The sequence below is a fragment of the Acomys minous genome (assembly GCF_964271855.1).
Source record: "Acomys minous genome assembly, chromosome: 2".
Classification (NCBI taxonomy): Eukaryota; Metazoa; Chordata; class Mammalia; order Rodentia; family Muridae; genus Acomys; species Acomys minous.
In genome coordinates this window covers 47,411,622-47,429,447 of record NC_140484.1, presented here as the reverse complement: position 1 = coordinate 47,429,447, position 17,826 = coordinate 47,411,622, and the positions used below count along the sequence as shown (strand labels likewise).

The following is a 17,826-nucleotide window of genomic DNA, read 5'->3' as shown; positions in this document are numbered from 1 at the left end:
GAGGATTGATATCTGCCCTGCCCCAGGTTATCTAAGGCTATTTTAAAATAAAACAAGTGTCTGTGTCTTGATTGATTGCCAGCTGGGCCGATAGATAATACATGTAATTTAAAAACAATATGTATGTGGGAAGGGTTGGAGGAGCAAAGGGAAGAGGAAATGTGGCTATTTAAAAAAGATTAAGAAGTTTAAGAGGGGTCAGCAAGATAGCTAGCTCAGTGGGCAAAGAGACGTGCAAGCCTGACAGTCTGGATTTGATCCCTGAATCCATATAAAGGTAGAGAACTGATTCTACAGAACTGCTCTCTGACCTCGGTGTGTATGCCTCTGGGCATATACACACAATAATAAAATAGAAAACCAAGCTGGGCGTGGTGGCGCAGGCCTTTAATCCCAGCACTAGGAGGCAGAGACAGGTGGATCGCTGTGAGTTCAAGGACAGACAGCCTGGTCTATAAAGCAAGTCCGGGATAGCCAAGGCTACACAGAGAGACCCTGTCTCAAAAAATAGAAAACCAAACAAAAGAGAGGCACAAAGTATTCACTGTTTTAACTTGCTTATGTGGGATAGTGAGGTTCAGCCAGCAAGAATCTTTGCTTGCAACCTGACAGTCAAAGGACTGTCATCTAAAGTAATGACAAAGGCCAGTGAGGTTATCAGGTAAAGATACTTGCTGTGCAAGCCTGATCACTTGGAGTTCAATTCCCAGAACCTATGTAAAGGAGAAAGAGAACACTGCTCCACAAAGGTGCCTTCTGACCTTCATACATGCACCTACACACGTACCGTAATAATTTTAAAAGTTAAAAGATAAAATAATGGTTAGGAAATATGCAAGCCAGTTAATAGTGCTTTGTTATAATCAAGTGATATGTACTGTGGGTATGCTCCTGTATATGCTCCACTGGTGTACAGTCAGCACAAGCTTTTGCATATCTGTGACACTACTACTGTTATGGTGGCTGTGGCATCATGAGTGATCTCTGTTAGGATTTTACAGAGACTTGTCATAAAGGCGGCAAGCTGTTGACTTAGATGGTTAATGTGACTGTGTAATAGCGGTCATGATTATGAAAGAACACATCTGACTTCAGTGACAAGTTTCTCATGTGGCTCACTACTGTAATACAACACTCTGGGGCAGAAGAATCACAGAGTTCAAAACCAGTGTAGGTCATAGAGTAAGACCCTGTTCCCCATCAGACACACCCGTGGAAAAGACACATCAGGTTTCATAAGTAACTTCCCACTCATTTGCTTTTGGTAGATTTCAAACAATGGTTTATTGAGCCTGTTTAACATCTGGTGCCTTCCTGGAGCTTCTGGGCCCAGGCCCAGCTCAGACCCACAAAGACACCAGCTCCTAGGACCAGGGTGATGGCTAGCAGCAGGAGCAGCACCCAGAGCAGGGGGCTTGAACTGGAGCTCGGATTGAAGCCTGTCAGAGAAGGGTTTGGGAGGGTCCACCTGGAGCAGTCTGCCTGCAGATAAGGGGCTGGGCTATCTCAGTTCCTCATCTAGTGGAGTTACACCACTCCTCTGCTTTCCACGAGGCCAGAGCTTCCCTGTTTCATCAGTATTTTTACTGAGCGGGCCATGGCCTTTAGGGGCACCCCCAAACCTTGGTACCTGAAGGCTTAAGTTTAGCAGCATCCTCAAAGCCCACTGCTCCTGGAGAACTCACAATGTCCAGGGCCCGGAGAGTGCTGTTGTGACCAGAGGATCGGCGACGCCCTGCCCAGAAGAAAAGCTGCTTGTCTTCCAGCCCCTGGTGGCCTAAGAGCCAGCCCCAGGTGTAAGGATGCATCAAAGAGCACCATCCCTAGACTCACTTGCCATCCCAGAGTCACATGTAGTAGAGCATGTCTCACGCCCTGCAGGATGGCAGGCAGAGGCACTGCAGAAGAAGTAGACCTGGTAGGAAGGAACACAGTAGTCAAGGGGTGGCCTGGGTTTTTGGGCAGCTTTGCTGGCAGCACAGAGGCAGGGTTGAGAGATTAAGGTGCATGAAGAGTCTTGGACGAGCAGAGACTAAGACCACAGCTGCCCCACACTTTGGGGGATTCATACTGTTGTTCCCAACTTGAAGTTGAGACCTTCCTCTTCCTGAGGGCCCAAAGCTGCAGTAGAAGGCACTCCCCACAGGCAGGAAGTGCTGTACTTGGAGAGCTAGAGTCCTGTCACCTGTCTGCCTTCTGTCCCCAGGAGCAGAACTGTGGGAAGGCTGGGTGTTTTCTTCCCCCATGACCCCAGCTAACAGAGAAGAAGTGTGGTTTGGCATCAGAACTAGATGTCTGCTGTCTTCTCTTCACCGCTACAGACAATACCTGGAGGCAGAGGGGAGGACAAGGTACCACTGCTTCCGAAACAGGTCAGGGGAGGTGAAGAGGCAGTACCGGCAGACATCAGCCACGGTACCCTTCATGTAGCAGGTCAGAGCCTCCTGACTTGGGAGGCAGCACATAAGCAAGGTGGGAGGTATGGCACTCTCAGCTACCCTCGGTGCTGGCCACCAGTGGGACCAGTCCCTACCTGTTTAAAGGGTAGTACTTAAACATGAGAGATCTATGAACATTGTGTGGTTGATATGCTATTTTGCACTATTGATCATGAGTCTGACCATACTAGTGTATTTCCTATGATGCCATTTGTACACCATAGAGAAAAACCTGAGGTTGAAACACTCTTAAATACATCTATTTTTATCTTCTGGAGAAGCTGCTATGTTATAGTAAAAGTCAAAACAGAAGAACAAGGAACACATCACTAGAATCAGAAGTGAGGCCACATAAGAACACCACAATTGGTCTTCAGAGTTAGGGTTGATTATAGTCACACTAGTGTTTCCTTCTAACATTTAGTTGTTTCGCATGTCTTCATGTATAGGGGACTGTGTGCTCCATACCCCACATATGAAGGTCAGAGACAAATTGTGGGAGTCAGTTCTGTCTTTCCACATGTGGCTCTGACCAGGATCAAACTTAGGTCAGCAGGCTTGGCAGCAGTTCCCTTCACCTTCTGGACCATCTTGTTAACTATTGCTCTTCCAAGTTGTTTATGGATCCTCTCTCCAAAGACTTTGCCTTCTACCCCATGCTGTTGTCACAGCCCTTAGTAGAAGCCATCCCCCAAGCTGGGATCTTTCCACCATCTTGTAGGGTGCTGGAAGGATGTAGTGACCAGCTAACTACTACTCAGCAGGGAGCATGGGGCATGAGGAACAAAAGGTCTTCCTACCTGTCCCCTAAGGGCATTCTGGGAGCTGGAGTCAAGGAGAGTGAAGGTGGCGATGGTAAAGCGCTGGTGGTGAGACCAGAAGGGCAGCTCTGCCCTGTTTGCAGCCATCAATTGTGTTCTGTAGTTGTCACCCTTGAAGGGACACCTGGATTGAAGAGAAATCCAGAAGCCTCTTTAAGGGATGTGTGGTAGGCAGGAAGTCCCCTTGGGGTGAAGCTTAGTCACCTGCTGCCACTCACCCATCTAACAGGATGGGCCACTGGGGCTGCTGGAAGGGGCTGGCAGTGGGAGTGGCCCAGCACTGGTGTAGCACCAGGACCAGACTGGGGTCAGTTCTCTGCAAGAGACGGACCTCTACATGGACCGGCTCCTGGAGCAGTCTCACAAGAGGGTAGTCACTCGCCTGATAGTAGGAGCTGAAAGTCTCATCTGCAGAGAGAAGAGCTTGTGGGCCTAGGACAGACTGCACACCAAGGCATCAGAGGCAGGAAGGGAAAGCAGCAAGTGGGGTAGGGGTGAGAGGAGCTGTACCCTTGGCAATCCTCAGCTCCAGCCGCAGGGGTCCAGACTGGATCACAGGGGCAGGTGGTTGGGGTGAGTAGATAGATGCCTGGATGGGCAGGAAGTCACTGGCATTGAAGATGCAGCGAACATGAAGCCTAGGAGTGCGAGAGCCAAGAGGTTAGGAGACCATAAATCAGAGTACCCTGTTTAATCACCACATCCCAGCAATGGATGCAACTCACAGCATCCTCCATGGGGGATGGAGATGCTTGCCAAACCATCACTAGGGTCTGTGGACACCATTGTTCACCCTTCTTGGTCTTCTGCCCCCCTGGTCTGCCCAGGACAGCTTGAGCTGGCTATGCCAGGCCCTGCTCCAGGTGCCAGGTACCACAGTGTCAAGACAACAGGGTTGTGTCCTGGCCTGGTGGGAAGACCTGGATTGTGGAGCCTATGCCTCATTTATCCCCTGTCTCCCATGGAGAGGCACTAATGAGCCGTGGAGGCCACAGGACTGTGTCTCAGGGCTTTGCTTTTCATTGGAGCTAGCCTATCAGTGTCTAGTGTCTTCCTCAGTAGCCCAGGTACCATGTGGTCACCAATCCATGCCACCTGGACCCCATGCCAAGTGCCCACTGATTATATGGTTATGCAGCTATAGTAATTGCACCTCTACTATCCTGGGCCACTCTAGCCTAATCCCTGACTTGAGCCATCTCCCTGTACTTATGGTTCCCCACCCCACCCCCACCAAAGTCCTTGATGCCATGTTGAAACTGGATGCCTCAAGCACTTAAGTCCAAAAGCTTAAAACATGCTAACAGACTTGTACCCCCACCTCTGGGCCATAAGTTCTTAGTGCTAAAGCTAAAGCAAAAGACATTTGGACACCGACACTAGTCTCACACCCTACCCCTGTAGCAGATAGAATCAGGGAGAACCAGGTACTGACACAATCCCAAGTACAGGTTTTGTACAACCCATGGCTGATACACTGGCTCCCTCTGGCAGAACACACAGGTTGGAGTTAGGTGCCTTTCCTTGAAAGCTCAAAGCCAGGTGTAACAGGAGCAGGCTTCCTTGGGGTCACCCCTTTGTCACCCCAGGCAGCTGGGGTGGGTTGTGACCCCTGAGCTAACAGGTCCAGGAGGCCTTTTCCTTCAGAATTCTTCTTCGAGTTCCTTCCTCCACCATACCTTCAGATGCTTCAGTCTGAGGTGGTCACCTCATCTGTGGCGTCATTACCTAGTGGCAACAGCCACAGCTCCTTCCTGGGGTCTGGAAGGGATGCCTTCAATTGATGAAAGCTTAGTTTTTAGAGGAATAAAGGCAGGGCTCTTTAGGGGAGCCGCTATTGGCTCTACCCAGGCCCCACATACAGATGTGCACAGAGGACTTAGCCTCATGTCTGCCTGGAGGGGGGGAGGTTCCAAGAAATATATCAGCTCATTTAGTGTCATACAGCTAGGTGATAACCAGAGTTAGGATTTGTCCCAGCTGGCTCCAGATCTATGCTGAGCTCTTCCACACTACTCACACCCAGGTCTGTAACCCAGCTCCCACTTACCGGAAGACACTGTCCCGAGTGATGGAGCCCTGTGGCCCCTTTTGGACATCAATGTTAGACACCAGCTGGTTCTCATAGATGAGCTGCTCACCCACCATCTAAGGAGGAGGAGGTAGTGAGTGAGGCTCTCTAGGGGTGAGACTCCCAGCATGCATCCCACCCCTACCTGGACCATGATGATGCTACAGAAGATGAAGGGGAAGCTGGCAGATGAGTCTCCTCAGGAGGTAGGGCTCACTCCCAGCTCAAATTCTACTCTTACCTGGATTGTCGTTCCACAGAGGGTGAGAGGGACACGGAAGACCACGAAAGCACTTGTCTTCTGGGCAGGGGGGCATCCATTGGGGGCATAGGTCAGGTAGACATTGTCCAGCATGACCTTGTGTGTCAGGGCTGTTTCTTGTGACATGACCAGGATGAAGTATCCACTTCTGAAACACTGGAGAGTGGCTAGGACAAAGGCAGATCCAGGAACTAGATGAGGACACTGGGACTCAGTGTCTCTCCAGCTCAGGGGTAGGGGATGGGCTGTGTGGGTGGCAACCAATATTTAATCACTAGTCAAGAGTCAAGGGACTTGGACACTCTTCTTCCCACTGTTGGCCTAAGCAAATGCCTAGGAGCTGATGGAACAAAGGGTTGATGAATGCTACAGAGCAAGGCCAGGGTCTGTAAGAAAAGGACCTAACAGTTCCTTTGGGCAAATGCTCCTCCTGTCTGGGAGTTGGGTAGAATGGAGACAGCCCCTACTATGACAGAGCCTAAGGGAGCATGCTTGGGATTGAGAAGTTATACCTGTGTTGCCATAGTAACAGGGCACTTCTCTGGTGTTGTCATAGCAGCAGCCAGCCTGCTGACAGGCTTCCTTGGAACTACTTTTTACCATGCAGGGGATGTGTCCAGAGGCTACCTGACACTGCTCCTGGGGCAGATGGGTACCTAGGGTTGATGACAGAGCAGTGAGGAAATGACAGCTTAGAGACCAAAGGCCCCAAGACATAGGTATGTGTATACAGAGAACTCCCACATACCTACAGAATCTGGCCCCAGGGTGCCCCACTGGGGATGAGGCGTGGTGGGTCCAGTAGGTCCAGATGCTAGGGATGGTGGAGCAGGAGTTGAATGGACGAAACTGTGCTCTGGGTACAAGGTACTAAGAGTATGGCCAGACCCAGCCAAGGTGTGGCCAGAGATGGGGTGGAGAGCTAAAGTATGGGGTGTAGCGGGCTGGGGTGTAGCGGGCTGGGGTGTAGCGGGCTGGGGTGTAGCGGGCTGGGGTGTAGCGGGCTGGGGTGTAGCGGGCTGGGGTGTAGCGGGCTGGGGTGTAGCGGGCTGGGGTGTAGCGGGCTGGGGTGTAGCGGGCTGGGGTGTAGCGGGCTGGGGTGTAGCGGGCTGGGGTGTAGCGGGCTCGGGTGTAGCGGGCTCGGGTGTAGCGGGCTCGGGTGTAGCGGGCTCGGGTGTAGCGGGCTCGGGTGTAGCGGGCTCGGGTGTAGCGGGCTCGGGTGTAGCGGGCTCGGGTGTAGCGGGCTCGGGTGTAGCGGGCTCGGGTGTAGCGGGCTCGGGTGTAGCGGGCAGAGCCAGGTAGGGGTCGGGAGTCAAAATGTCTGGTTTGGGACAGATCAGAGTGACATCTTGTGCTGTATCCACATGGCCATTGGGTAGTACTGCTTGTATGAACACCCTCAGGTGGAACCGCCCATCCTGCAGGTGAGAGAGCCATAGATAGCAGCTGAGTGTGGCCACCTGACACTTCAGGTGAGAGCAGGCCTGGAGGCCAGAGCCCATATCCAGGCCTGGAGTGGTTGCCACCTGGCATGGCTGTGACATTAATGGGGTCTGAGCAGCCCTGATAGAGAGGGAGGCGATTTGTGGCATGTCTCAGGATCTGATGTGTCACCTACCCGCTCCCCCACCCATTACAGTCTCTGCTCTTCACTGGCCACGAGGTGGCTGTGAGGACAAGCTCTCTGTCCTCACACGCGTGACTCTTGTTCTTACCTTCTCCAGCACGTGGCAGCCTCTGTAATCAGCTGAGAACACTGCGGGCTCCCGGGGCTCAGAGATGACCCAGTGGTAGCAGATAGAGCAGTTATTCACCTCAAACCTGTTCCCAAATTCATCTGGGAAGCGGAAGGAGATGGGAAGGGGGGAGGGGGAAAGGTGCTGGAGAGCAAGAGGCTGCTGGGAACCTCAGAAAGGCTCTGGACAGAGGTAGGCTTGTTTTAAGACCTAGTTTTGCTTGCTAGCTCAGCTGTGTGGTCTTACGCAAGTGCCTTTCCCCTTTCGGGCTTTGGTTTTCACTTCTGCCATTGGCTCTTTGTAGCTGGGATAAAGAGTATTCACAGGAGGTCAGGCACAGACTGAACACCTTAGAGTCTAAGTTTAGTTAGCCTCGTACCTTTGGCTGAGGCATCTGGGAGTCCCGAGGAGCCCAAACTTTCTCAGGCGCACACAATAAGGGGCAGAATGAGGGCAAAGTAAGAGAACCAAGCTTGCTTGTCATCTTAGTTGGCGTTTTCACTCACTCGGGGACACCTGCTAGATACTCACTCACTCTGTTAGCTCGGAAGAATGAACACCAACCACGCCCGCCCGACCCACGGGCCCACCCCTCACCCTCCCCTTTCAGTGCACAGGGATCACCTTTCCCACCTTGCAGATGTTGCTCTGAAGGTGCAGATTCAAACTGTCACACAGAACCCTGGCCCTCTACATTAAGTCGTCACCCCCTCCCCTCCCCTTTACCCCAGCAAGGGCTCGCCTATTCAGAGGGTGATTTGTGAACCTGAAGCTTGCAGCCTCAAGTTATGCCTGGACGTTCAGAGGCCAGCTTTTTAGAGTGGGAGCCTGCCTTTCTCACAGGTGATTCCTGAGCACAGGAGCACTGGAAAGTCTGCTCTGGTGGTTGTCCTCAACCCCCCCCCCCCACACCATTTTCCTGTGACTACAAGCAAGAGGCTGCCTGTTGCAATCCTCTGAATGGCTGGCCTCTATCTTCCAGAGAGGAGGTCTGGCTCCCTCCTTGAAGCAGGCTAGCCTTGGGACTGGGGATGGAAAGTTGGAACAGGTAGCACTCACCCAGAACCTTGAATCGGACAGTCTGGTTTGTCCTGGGGAACACCAGCAGCTGCATGCCCTGCACCCCACAGTCATAGCTGTACCCAAGGCCAGGCTTGGGATGCAGATGCTGACCCAGTCTCAGGGGAGATGCCACCAGCAGAAGCAGGGCCACAAAGCAACTCCAGGCCATGATAGACTCCTGCCAGCATACACCACAGACACAACAGCTCCTATGACTTCCCCCACCAACCAGCTGGAGGCCAGGCCCTTATATTGATCAGGCATAAAGTGGCAGCTTCTGAGGGCAAAGGGGATCCACCTGGGGGAGCAGCTGCTAAGCCTTCAAGGGGCTATAAAGAAACTCCTCCCCTTCAGCAGGGAAAGCAGCTTCTATCCCGAGTCTATCAAGGATCTTTGGAAAGCTGCACTTGATCCCTCAACCCAGTTTTCAGTGGCAGCTGGGAGTGCCCAGGGGTTTCTAGCAAATAGGCTGCAGGCAGGCCTAATGAACAGCAGCCACATTACTGAATGCCTTGGCTGGGCGCTTCCCAAGTCTCTCATTGGTGTGGGAGCTTCCTGTCCAGGTAGCCTTCCAGGGTCTCCTTTGCCTGTCAGGACCCTGGGAAATGAATACAAGATTATTTCTTGCCCCAACCCAACCCCAGCTCCTGGGAGAGATGGCAGTGTTTAGGGTGGTGGGTGGTGAGCAATCAGAGACTGGGGGTAGCCCCCCTCAGGGTTCTCTGGGCCAGTTAATCATTAGCGATCACAGGTGAGCATCCTGTTTGAAAATGTGAAATCCCAGATGCACGAATATCTGAAATGTTCTGAGCACCAATATGATGACAAAAGTGGAAATGTGTTCTTGACCTTGTGATGGGTCACAGTCAACACACACATGGGATATAGTATAAATCACAATCCAATTACTGGGTCCATGTGTTGATACATGCCTGTAATCCCAGCACCTGGGAGGCCATGAATTTGAGGTCAATCTGGGCTACAGGGGAGACCAACAAGACCACCACTCCCAAGAATACCTCCAAGCTGCATGCTTAAAATGTATATGGGATATAAATGAATATTCTGTTTAGTTTAGGGTGCCCTCCCTAGGAGATTTTTTTATAAATATGTAAATATTCCAGGAGAAGGGGAAGAGGGAGAGGGAGGTAGGAGAAGAAGGAGGAGGAGGAGGAGGAGGAGGAGGAGGAGAAGGGGAAATACGGAGGCTAAGGAGGTAGCTCAGTGAGTGAGAGTGCTTGCTTGCAAGTATGAGGACCTGAGTTCAAATTCCCAGAACCTGTGTAAAAAGCCAGGTTTTTGTAACCCTGTTGCTCTTGGGACCAGAGATAAAATGATTACTTGGGTTTTCTGGTTGCTAGCCTAGCTCCATATTTACTGAGAGATCCTTTCCCAAGGGATAAGACATAGTGATGAAGCAGGTGTGCTGGTTCATCTTTTGCCAACTTGACATAAGTTAGAGTCATCTGGAAAGAGGGAACTTCAATTGAAAAGATGCCCCCATTAGATTGGTCTGCAGGGGAATTTTCTTGTTGATGATTGAGGTAGGCGGGCCCAGGCCACTGTGAGTGGTGTTACCCCTAGGCAGGTGATCCCCGGTTATATAAAAAAGTGAGCTGAGTGAGCCATGAGGGCAAGCTAGTAAGCAGTGTTCCTCCATGGTTTCTTCCTGTCCTGACTTCCCTCAGTGATGAACTGTTACCTGCAAGTATAAAATGAAGTAAACCTTTTCTTCCCCAGTTTGCTTTTGGTCACAATATTTATCACAGTAGCAGAAAACAAACTAAGACCTCAGGGTAGCCAGATGTCCTCCTCTGGCTCCTACTCATGCATGAGTACTTACACAACACACACACACACACACACACACACACACACACACACACACACACACACCACTTCTAGTCCCAAGCATGTCTGATTAGGGTGCTTAAGAATAATAAGTAAAATAATAAGAACAGAGAATGGCATGATGCGACATCCTAGATTGACACTGGGAAAGCTCAGGAGATGTAACTACCAGGCTTATTGACAGTAATAAACATCTGGCACTACTAGGGCCATAGCAATAGCTACCAGAAGAGTGGCGAGCGGTTGCCAGTCATCTAATGTCTTCTCACTTTTCTGTTCAACATGTGTAAGAGATAACATCTGTGAACACACAAGAATGGGCAGGTGGGTGCCAAGGCTATACCCTCTGAGGGATGATATCCTTCTCCCTTCAGGGCACTAACTCACCCAGAGCCCTGCAGAGTCTGAGCTCAGTGAAGGCCGGTAACATGGGCTATTAGTGTATGTAGTTTTCTTGCACTGCAGACAGCGTGTCATTAGAAGTTCCAGGCTGCCTGCAATCCAGCTGCTATGGCTTCTCACTTGTGACCTGGGTGTGCCTTTAAAAAAATTTTTTTTTCCTCCAAGCCTTAGGCTTCTCCTCTGGGAACTGCAGCTGGTAAGTTGTGCTTATCTGTCAGGGTGAGCAAGAAGATTCGAAGAAACCCATACTGGGTGTGTTGAATTACATTTGGCAGTGACTTACTGCATGGCTCTGGTGACCCTGGCTGAGCTGGGGGAAGCTGGGTGGGGAGGGACACTCACCTGGAGAACGGTGGGGTGAAATGGAGTCCTGAAAGAAAATTGACTTCAGAAGTAGGATCTTGGGGCAGGAGAGGTGGCTCTGCAGTTAAGAGTACTTGCTGCTTTTGCAGAAGGCCTGGGTGTAATTCCTAGGCTCCACATGGTTCGCAGCTACCCATAACTCCAATTCCAGTGGATCCAAATCTCTGGTCTAACCTCTGTAGGTATCAGGGCATGCTTGCAGAACACATAGATGGATGCAGGCAAAGCACTCATACAGATCTAATACTCTGGTCTAACCTCTGTAGGCATCAGGCATGCTTGCAGAACACATAGATGGATGTAGGCAAAGCACTCATACACATTAAACAGATAACTAGATAAATCTTTAAAATAATTTTAAGGAAAAAGAAACAGTTCCAAGCTAAAAAAGAAGAATGGGGGGCTTAGAGCTAGAGATGCAGCTCAGTAGAGAGCCTGAGTCACGCAGGAGGCCCCGGGTTCAATCCCCAGCACCAAATAACCTGGAGGTGGTAGTGTACGTCTGTAGCCCCAGCACTGCTTTGAAGGTAGAGGCAGGAAGATCAGGATTTTAAAGCTTATCCTGTAATATAGCAACTCTGAGGCCAGCATGGGCTGCATAAGTAAAACTGTGTCAAGCAGCAACACACAACACACAACTACACAACAATAACAACAACCAAACAAACCACACAAGAAAACAAAACAGAACAGGCTTGGTAGAGAGGGTGGTGCGGGGAGGTGACAAGGCAAAGAGGAATAACAGCCAGGAAAGCAGGCATTTCTAAAAGCATGATGCTTTATTTTAATTTATTATTTTATTGTTGTGGTGCTAGGCAAGCACTCTGCCACTGAGCCACATTCCTTGTTGTAAGTTGGTTGCTTAAAAATAATCTCAGGCAGGCAGGTGATGGTGTCACACACCTTTATCTCTGTGACTTCAAGGCCACCCTGGTCTACAGAACAAGGTCCAGGACAGCCAAGGCTACACAGAGAAACCCTGTCTTGAAGAAAGCAAAGCAACAACAACAATAACAGCAAAATTCAGACTTTTCAAGCTCACATTAAAACAAACAAACAAACAAGAAGAGACTTGATACCCTATGAGCATATACAGGGGGAAGAGGTCCCCCTCAGTCACAGTCATAGGGGAAGGGAGTAAGGGGAAAATGGGAGGGAGGGAGGAGTGGGAGGATACAAGGGATGGGATAACAACTGAGATGTAATATGAATAAATTAATAACATATATTTAAAAATAAAACAAACAAACAAAAAACTCCATGTACTCTTCTCCCACAGTGTTAGGCCACCTGTTTGCATTTGTTCTAGCCCCTGTGCGTGTGTGTGGGTATACACACACATTTTCTTCTGTGCGATTTGAGAGTTGTGTAAATGGATTCTTCTTTACTTCTTGTCATATAGGTTTATTATGTTGGTAAATTGTCACATGCTGCGCTGTTTGAGTTCCATCCCATAATATAGATGTGCCTGCTGTGTGAGAGAGAAGGTAGGCCAGTCATGTGCAGAAAGCTCTGTGCTCTCTAACATGGCTGACTGAGGGCTCCCCACTTGGCTTCTGCTGGATGCTTGTAAGTGCTGGTTTTAGTGGTAGGTATCTGCCGTTACTTGATTCTTTGTGAGCTTCAGCCAAGTGGGGCTTCTGGGACTCTTTCAGTCAGGAACTCCAGCTGCCTGCCTCAGCAGGGTTGCCCCAGGATACCCTGCTGGAGCTCTGTAAGCCCCGCATCTGATGATGTTACTGATTGTTCTCGCTCTCACTTGGGCTAGTCTAGTCATCTCTGCGGGATGCTCTGAGTGCCTGATTTGATGGTGCTCGGTCATCTGTTGCTGCTCTTCATCTGCTCCTCGTTGTTTGCTCTTTTACTTTGGCTGTGCACTTAAACCCACTCATTCAAAGCCAAGAGCGTGGCTAGCACAGATCATTCCTCAGATTGCACAAAAACACCTCTAGTCACGTGAAAATGTTTTCTTTTTCTTTCTTTCTTCTTTTTGCCCTCTCATCCCACTTTTTAAAGAAACAGTAAGAAAAGATACAATGCAGGGAAACCCCCAACCACCCTTCACATCAGGATGAACAAAGCACATTGATTCTTCCTTTCATCCCTCCACGCCACCGCCCTAATTCCCCCAAATCCCGTCCATATCAGTTTAAGTTTTGAGGTTCTCTGACTGGGAGTACCAGTGGAGAGGGAGCTGGATGATTGAAGCAACCTTTAATACCTCCACCTCTAAGTCCCAGGAGAAAGCAGCTGCAGGCCCCGTCAAGCAAAACTGTGGTGGGTCTGTGACATGGGCACCCCCCTCCCATTCTGTGTTTAAGTCCCAGGGGAAGGTCTGGCAGTAGAACATGCCGGGTCCAGCATGCCCAGGTCAGAGTTCACGAAGTATGATCTGCTCACTGGTGCAGCATCACTAGACAGCAAGTGAGCCCACTCTCCGGGGGTAATTGGGGGGGGGGGGACTAGGACCTGCAGGCCAATGTATCCCTGAGAAAAATCCAGAAGAACAACCCAAGAAACTAGTAAGAAACAAGAGGCAGAAAGCCATGGGATAAAAGCACAGCAGGCTTCCAGAAGGCCAGAGATCCTTTTTCTTGAGGCCAGGATCATCCTTATCCGCCATAGTCCGTGTTTCACAAATAACATTTTTGCTTTCAGTCAAGAAAACAGCAGAGAAAAAAGAAGGCTCTTTTGAACTTGAGCCCTACCTATGTTCTTCAGTCTTTAGCTCCATATCTACTCTTTTTTCTAAGAGACAGCCCCAGCCCAGAACCACAGTGCTTGAAAAACTAAGTGGCTCTGGAAGAAAAATGGTATTTAAGGCGGTAACATTCCATTTGCGTACATTGCAGCCACTGGACTCCCTGGTCTGGGGAAAGCAGCCCAATTTGAGCCAGGGAGGCTGCCTACCCTAGGAAATGGGACCAAAGTCTTGGTTAGAGGGTCATTCTTCCTTGGAAAGGAAGCTGGGTTAAGCCCAGGGTCCCTTTTGATACCCATAGGGCCTGTTGGAGAAGAGTCCAGGTGCTCAGCAGCTGACGTGGGGAAAGCGACTTGTCCAGGGCCTAATGGACCAGCAGACCTTGGGAAAGCAGCTGGACTTGGATCCTGCAGGCCAGTGGCCTTGGAAGGTTAGCTGGGTTAGGGCCTAGTATCCCAGAGGCTCTTGAGAAAATTGCTGGATTTGAGCCCTGGAGGCTAGCAGACCAGACCAGAAAGGTACCTGGATTTGAGGCCAATGTGCCAGAAGACTGAGAGAAGGCAGTTGGGTTCAGTCCTCCTGATCCTGTCCCCCTTGGAAAGGTTCCAGCATTTACCCCCATGGAACCACCTGGCCTTGAGAAATGAGCTGAGTTAGAGCCCATGGTGCCCAGAGCCCTTGACATGGAAGAGGGATTTGGTCCTGGAAGGCCAGTTCCTATGGAGCTGGGACCTGCGTTTGGGCCTATGGGGCCAGGTTCTGTATGTACTTTCTTTCTTTCTTTTTAAAAAATTGGTTTTTTTGAGACAGGGTTTCTCTGTGTAGCCTTGGCTGTCCTAGACTCATTTTGTAAACCAGCGGGCCTTGAACTCACAGTGATTCACCTGCCTCTGCCTCCTAATGTTGGGATTAAAGGCGTGCACCGCCAAGCCTGGCACTGTACCTTTTCTTTTACATGGATGTATCTATGGTAACTGATCAAAATCAGGAAATCAACACTGGTTGAAGCTCATTTGTCTAATCTATAAACTTCATCATGTAACATGTGTTTTGATAAAGACTCATGTGTGTCCGTGTGTGTATATACACTGTTGCATACAGGTACATTTGAAGGAAAATTGATTTCAACAGTAGGAGTTAGGAACCAAGCAAATGTGGTGGTGCACATTTTTAATCTCAGCACTCCAGAGGCAGAAACAAGTGGATCTCTGTGAGTTCAAGGCCAGCCTGGTCTACATAGTGAGTTCCAGGATAACCAGAGATCCTTAGAGAAAGCCTGTCTGAAGCAGCCAACCAAGCCAAACAACAAGGAGGAGGCAAACAAGTCAGTGTTCCAGCTGGGGATGCAGTTCAGATGGTGAGCTGCTTGTCTAACATGCAGGAGGCCCTGATACATGTGAAGTCAGTGTTCCAGCTGGGGATGCAGTTCAGATGGTGAGCTGCTTGTCTAACATGCAGGAGGCCCTGATACATGTGAAGTCCGGGGTCACTCTTGAGTGTCATTCTTAGGAGCCATCTGCCTTGCTTTTCGTGATACAGTCTCTCCAGCCTGGCAATCAAGTCATTCAGGCTGACTGAGTTGTAGGCATCTGCTTGTCTCCACTACCCAGGCACTGGGATTACAAGTGCTCACCAGTGTGTGCTCACCAGCATATGCTCACCAGCATATGCTCACCACCGTGTGCTCACCACCGTGCCTGGAGTTTTGACTCGGGTTCTCAAGATTGAACTGAGATCCTTGTGCTTGCCACTCGAGTTATTTAACGACTGAGCCGTCTCCCCCAACCCCTGATAAAGACTTTTATAGCAGTGGTGGAGCACGCCTTTAATCTCAGCACATGAGAGAGAGACAGGCAGATCTCTGAGTTTGAGGCCAGGCAAGTCTATATAGTGAGTTCCAGGACAGCCAAGGCTACACAGAGAAACTCTGTCTCCAAGCCCCACCCCCAGCTCCCGCAGGAGGTTTTTATAGCAGAGGAGAGTGCTTCCTAGCCTTGGATCCCATCCAGGATCAGGAGGGCCTTCTCCAATGGGGACAGTCCACCTGTCTTCCTTGTCATTCAGCCCCTTGGCTTTTGGACCAGCCACTTTGCATGGATTTGCCTGGTGTTTTCCCAGATTAGGTCCAGGACTCAGATTACACAGTTCTGGCAGCTTTAGTCAGCCTGGTTGCTGTAATAAAACACCAAACACCAGCTGTCTTAAGTGAGGGATTTTTTTTTCTCACAGTTGGAGGGGCTGGAAGTCCAAGGTCAAGATGACTGCAGGTCCGGTTTTTTCTGAGGCCCCTCTCCTGGGTCTGCAGAAGCCTGACTTCCTGCCTTGCTCTATGTGTGTGAGTTCCTTGTGTCCATTTGTGTGTCCCAGTTTCCTGCTTTATAAGGACACTGGCCAGATTATATTAGGTCCCTCAGGTCACTGGGTTTAAATAATGGCTGCTAGGGTTCTGTACAGAAAGTTACCAGGGCTGTATGTCATCTTTAAGAATCTTACTTAGAAGTAGATGCATGTCATAAGTGTGTACGTGTGCATGTGCGGGTACACACGTGTGTGTGTGTGTGTGTGTGTGTGTGTATGTGGGGGGGTATTTGCATGAGGATCTCTGACCCCACTGTTCCTTCTTCTTCTACTGCCTTCCTGTTGTATGGTGCGCATGGCTCCCACTGTTAGGTACAATGGATGCAGGGACTAAGGAGTGAACAAGCCTGGGTTTTGTCTGGTGCTCACTGTCATATATGAGCAGAGTGATGAGAGGGAAGTCATGTAACCACTTTCCTCTTCTTTCTGGACAAAAAAGAGTGAGAATGGTGATGGCTGGGGTGGACTTAAGTGATTAACAAAGAGTTGTTTTCAAACTGTGGGCCTATGGAAACAGGTAGTGGGGAAAGCGGTAGCCTGCTCTCTTCCCAGGGCGGACGTTGTTTGGATCTTAAATGTTTTTTTAGAGGACCAGTGCCAATGGCTTGGTGGCCAGCTTGTGACACTGTTGGAAGGTACTAGAATCTTTAGGAGGGAAGGTGTAGTAGAAGGAAGCTATGGCAGACACTTGAGACATGACCTTGAAAGGGACATTGGGTCTCCAGTTTCTTTGGACTTTCTCTGCTTCCTGGCAGAGGTGAGCAGCTTTGTTCTGTTGTGATTATCTTCCTCACAGAAGTCCCGAGACAGTGAAGTGATGAGCCACCATGGGTTGGTAGCTCTGAAATAGTGAGGTAAAATGGAAAACCTTGCTGCTTATGTATTGACTTTTTCAGATGCCTTGTCACAGCGGTGAACACCAGATCCGTACAGATGCTTTTGAGAAAGGGCACCAAAGCATCCTGGTTACAGTTCTACAGCTATGCAAGTGTTCCTGTGTGGGGAGCCAAGACGATAGCCGGCAAGCATCTCAGACCTTGGCATAATACATTGAGTGAACCTGCCTTGTGACCTCTTTCGCTCCTTGCCTCAGAGTACATTCCAGAAGGCTGCCTTGCGATCTCTTCCCCTCCCTCAAGGTACTCTCCAGCTGTTCTCAGTATTCCCGCAATTACAGAGGCCTTCAGAGGATGAGCGGAAACATGTCTATAGATAACATCTTGTGGTTCCAGATGCCTAACAATTCCACCCAGCCCCAGAAACACAGGGGCACTTGCCCTGCCAAACTTCCTGACTTCCTGATATCTTGTGAAAACCGCCCACCCGGATCACCCCACTCATCCTCCTGCTTCAATGGTACATATTTGCCTGTGAAAAAATAAAATTTTGTCAGCTTGGTCAGACTCCTTGACTTGCTGTCTGTTCTTCGCGTCTCTTGTCCCCCATTCTCTCCCTAGGGGTCCGAGGGTCCCAGTTGATTGTCCAGCGGGGCCAAACAAGTGGCGCCCAACATGGGGCACGACGACCACCAGGAGAGACCACCGTCTGACCGGAATCGGTGACAAAAAGGATCAGGGCTTGGAGCCTCCCCAGAACTGCAGACTGGGAAAGAAAGACTCAGGACAACGTATTCACAAGGTAGGACTCCCCCATTATGGGACAAGAAATTTCCCAACATGGCCTGTTTGTTTCTGGCCTCAAAGAATCCCTTAAGACTCGAGGAACTCATTATAAAAAAAAAAAAAGGACCTGATAAAATTC

General features: G+C 50.0%; 1 protein-coding gene across 1 annotated transcript; it reads right to left on the bottom strand.

Moving 5' to 3' along the window:
* Positions 1-1,254: 1,254 nt before the first annotated feature.
* ZP1 (zona pellucida glycoprotein 1) lies at positions 1,255-9,383 on the bottom strand. Its single transcript, XM_084774073.1, has 12 exons — positions 8,388-9,383; positions 7,308-7,429; positions 6,341-7,010; positions 6,105-6,248; positions 5,572-5,759; positions 5,310-5,407; positions 3,770-3,897; positions 3,478-3,667; positions 3,239-3,383; positions 1,834-1,915; positions 1,631-1,735; positions 1,255-1,439 (listed from the first exon to the last, which is right to left on the bottom strand). The coding sequence occupies exons 1-12, from the start codon at positions 8,557-8,559 to the stop codon at positions 1,297-1,299; spliced, it is 2,187 nt and encodes a 728-aa protein (XP_084630199.1). The 5' UTR covers positions 8,560-9,383; the 3' UTR covers positions 1,255-1,296.
* Between the last annotated feature and the right edge of the window lie 8,443 nt (positions 9,384-17,826).

Coding starts and splice junctions, on each gene's coding strand:
- ZP1 (XM_084774073.1), bottom strand. CDS start 8,559: ATGGCCTGGAGTTGCTTTGTGGCCCTGCTTCTGCTGGTGGCATCTCCC. Junction 6,249..6,340: donor CCTGGGGCCAGATTCTGTAG/GTATGTGGGAGT, acceptor CATCAACCCTAG/GTACCCATCTGCCCCAGGAG. Junction 3,384..3,477: donor TGGCCCATCCTGTTAGATGG/GTGAGTGGCAGC, acceptor TCTTCAATCCAG/GTGTCCCTTCAAGGGTGACA.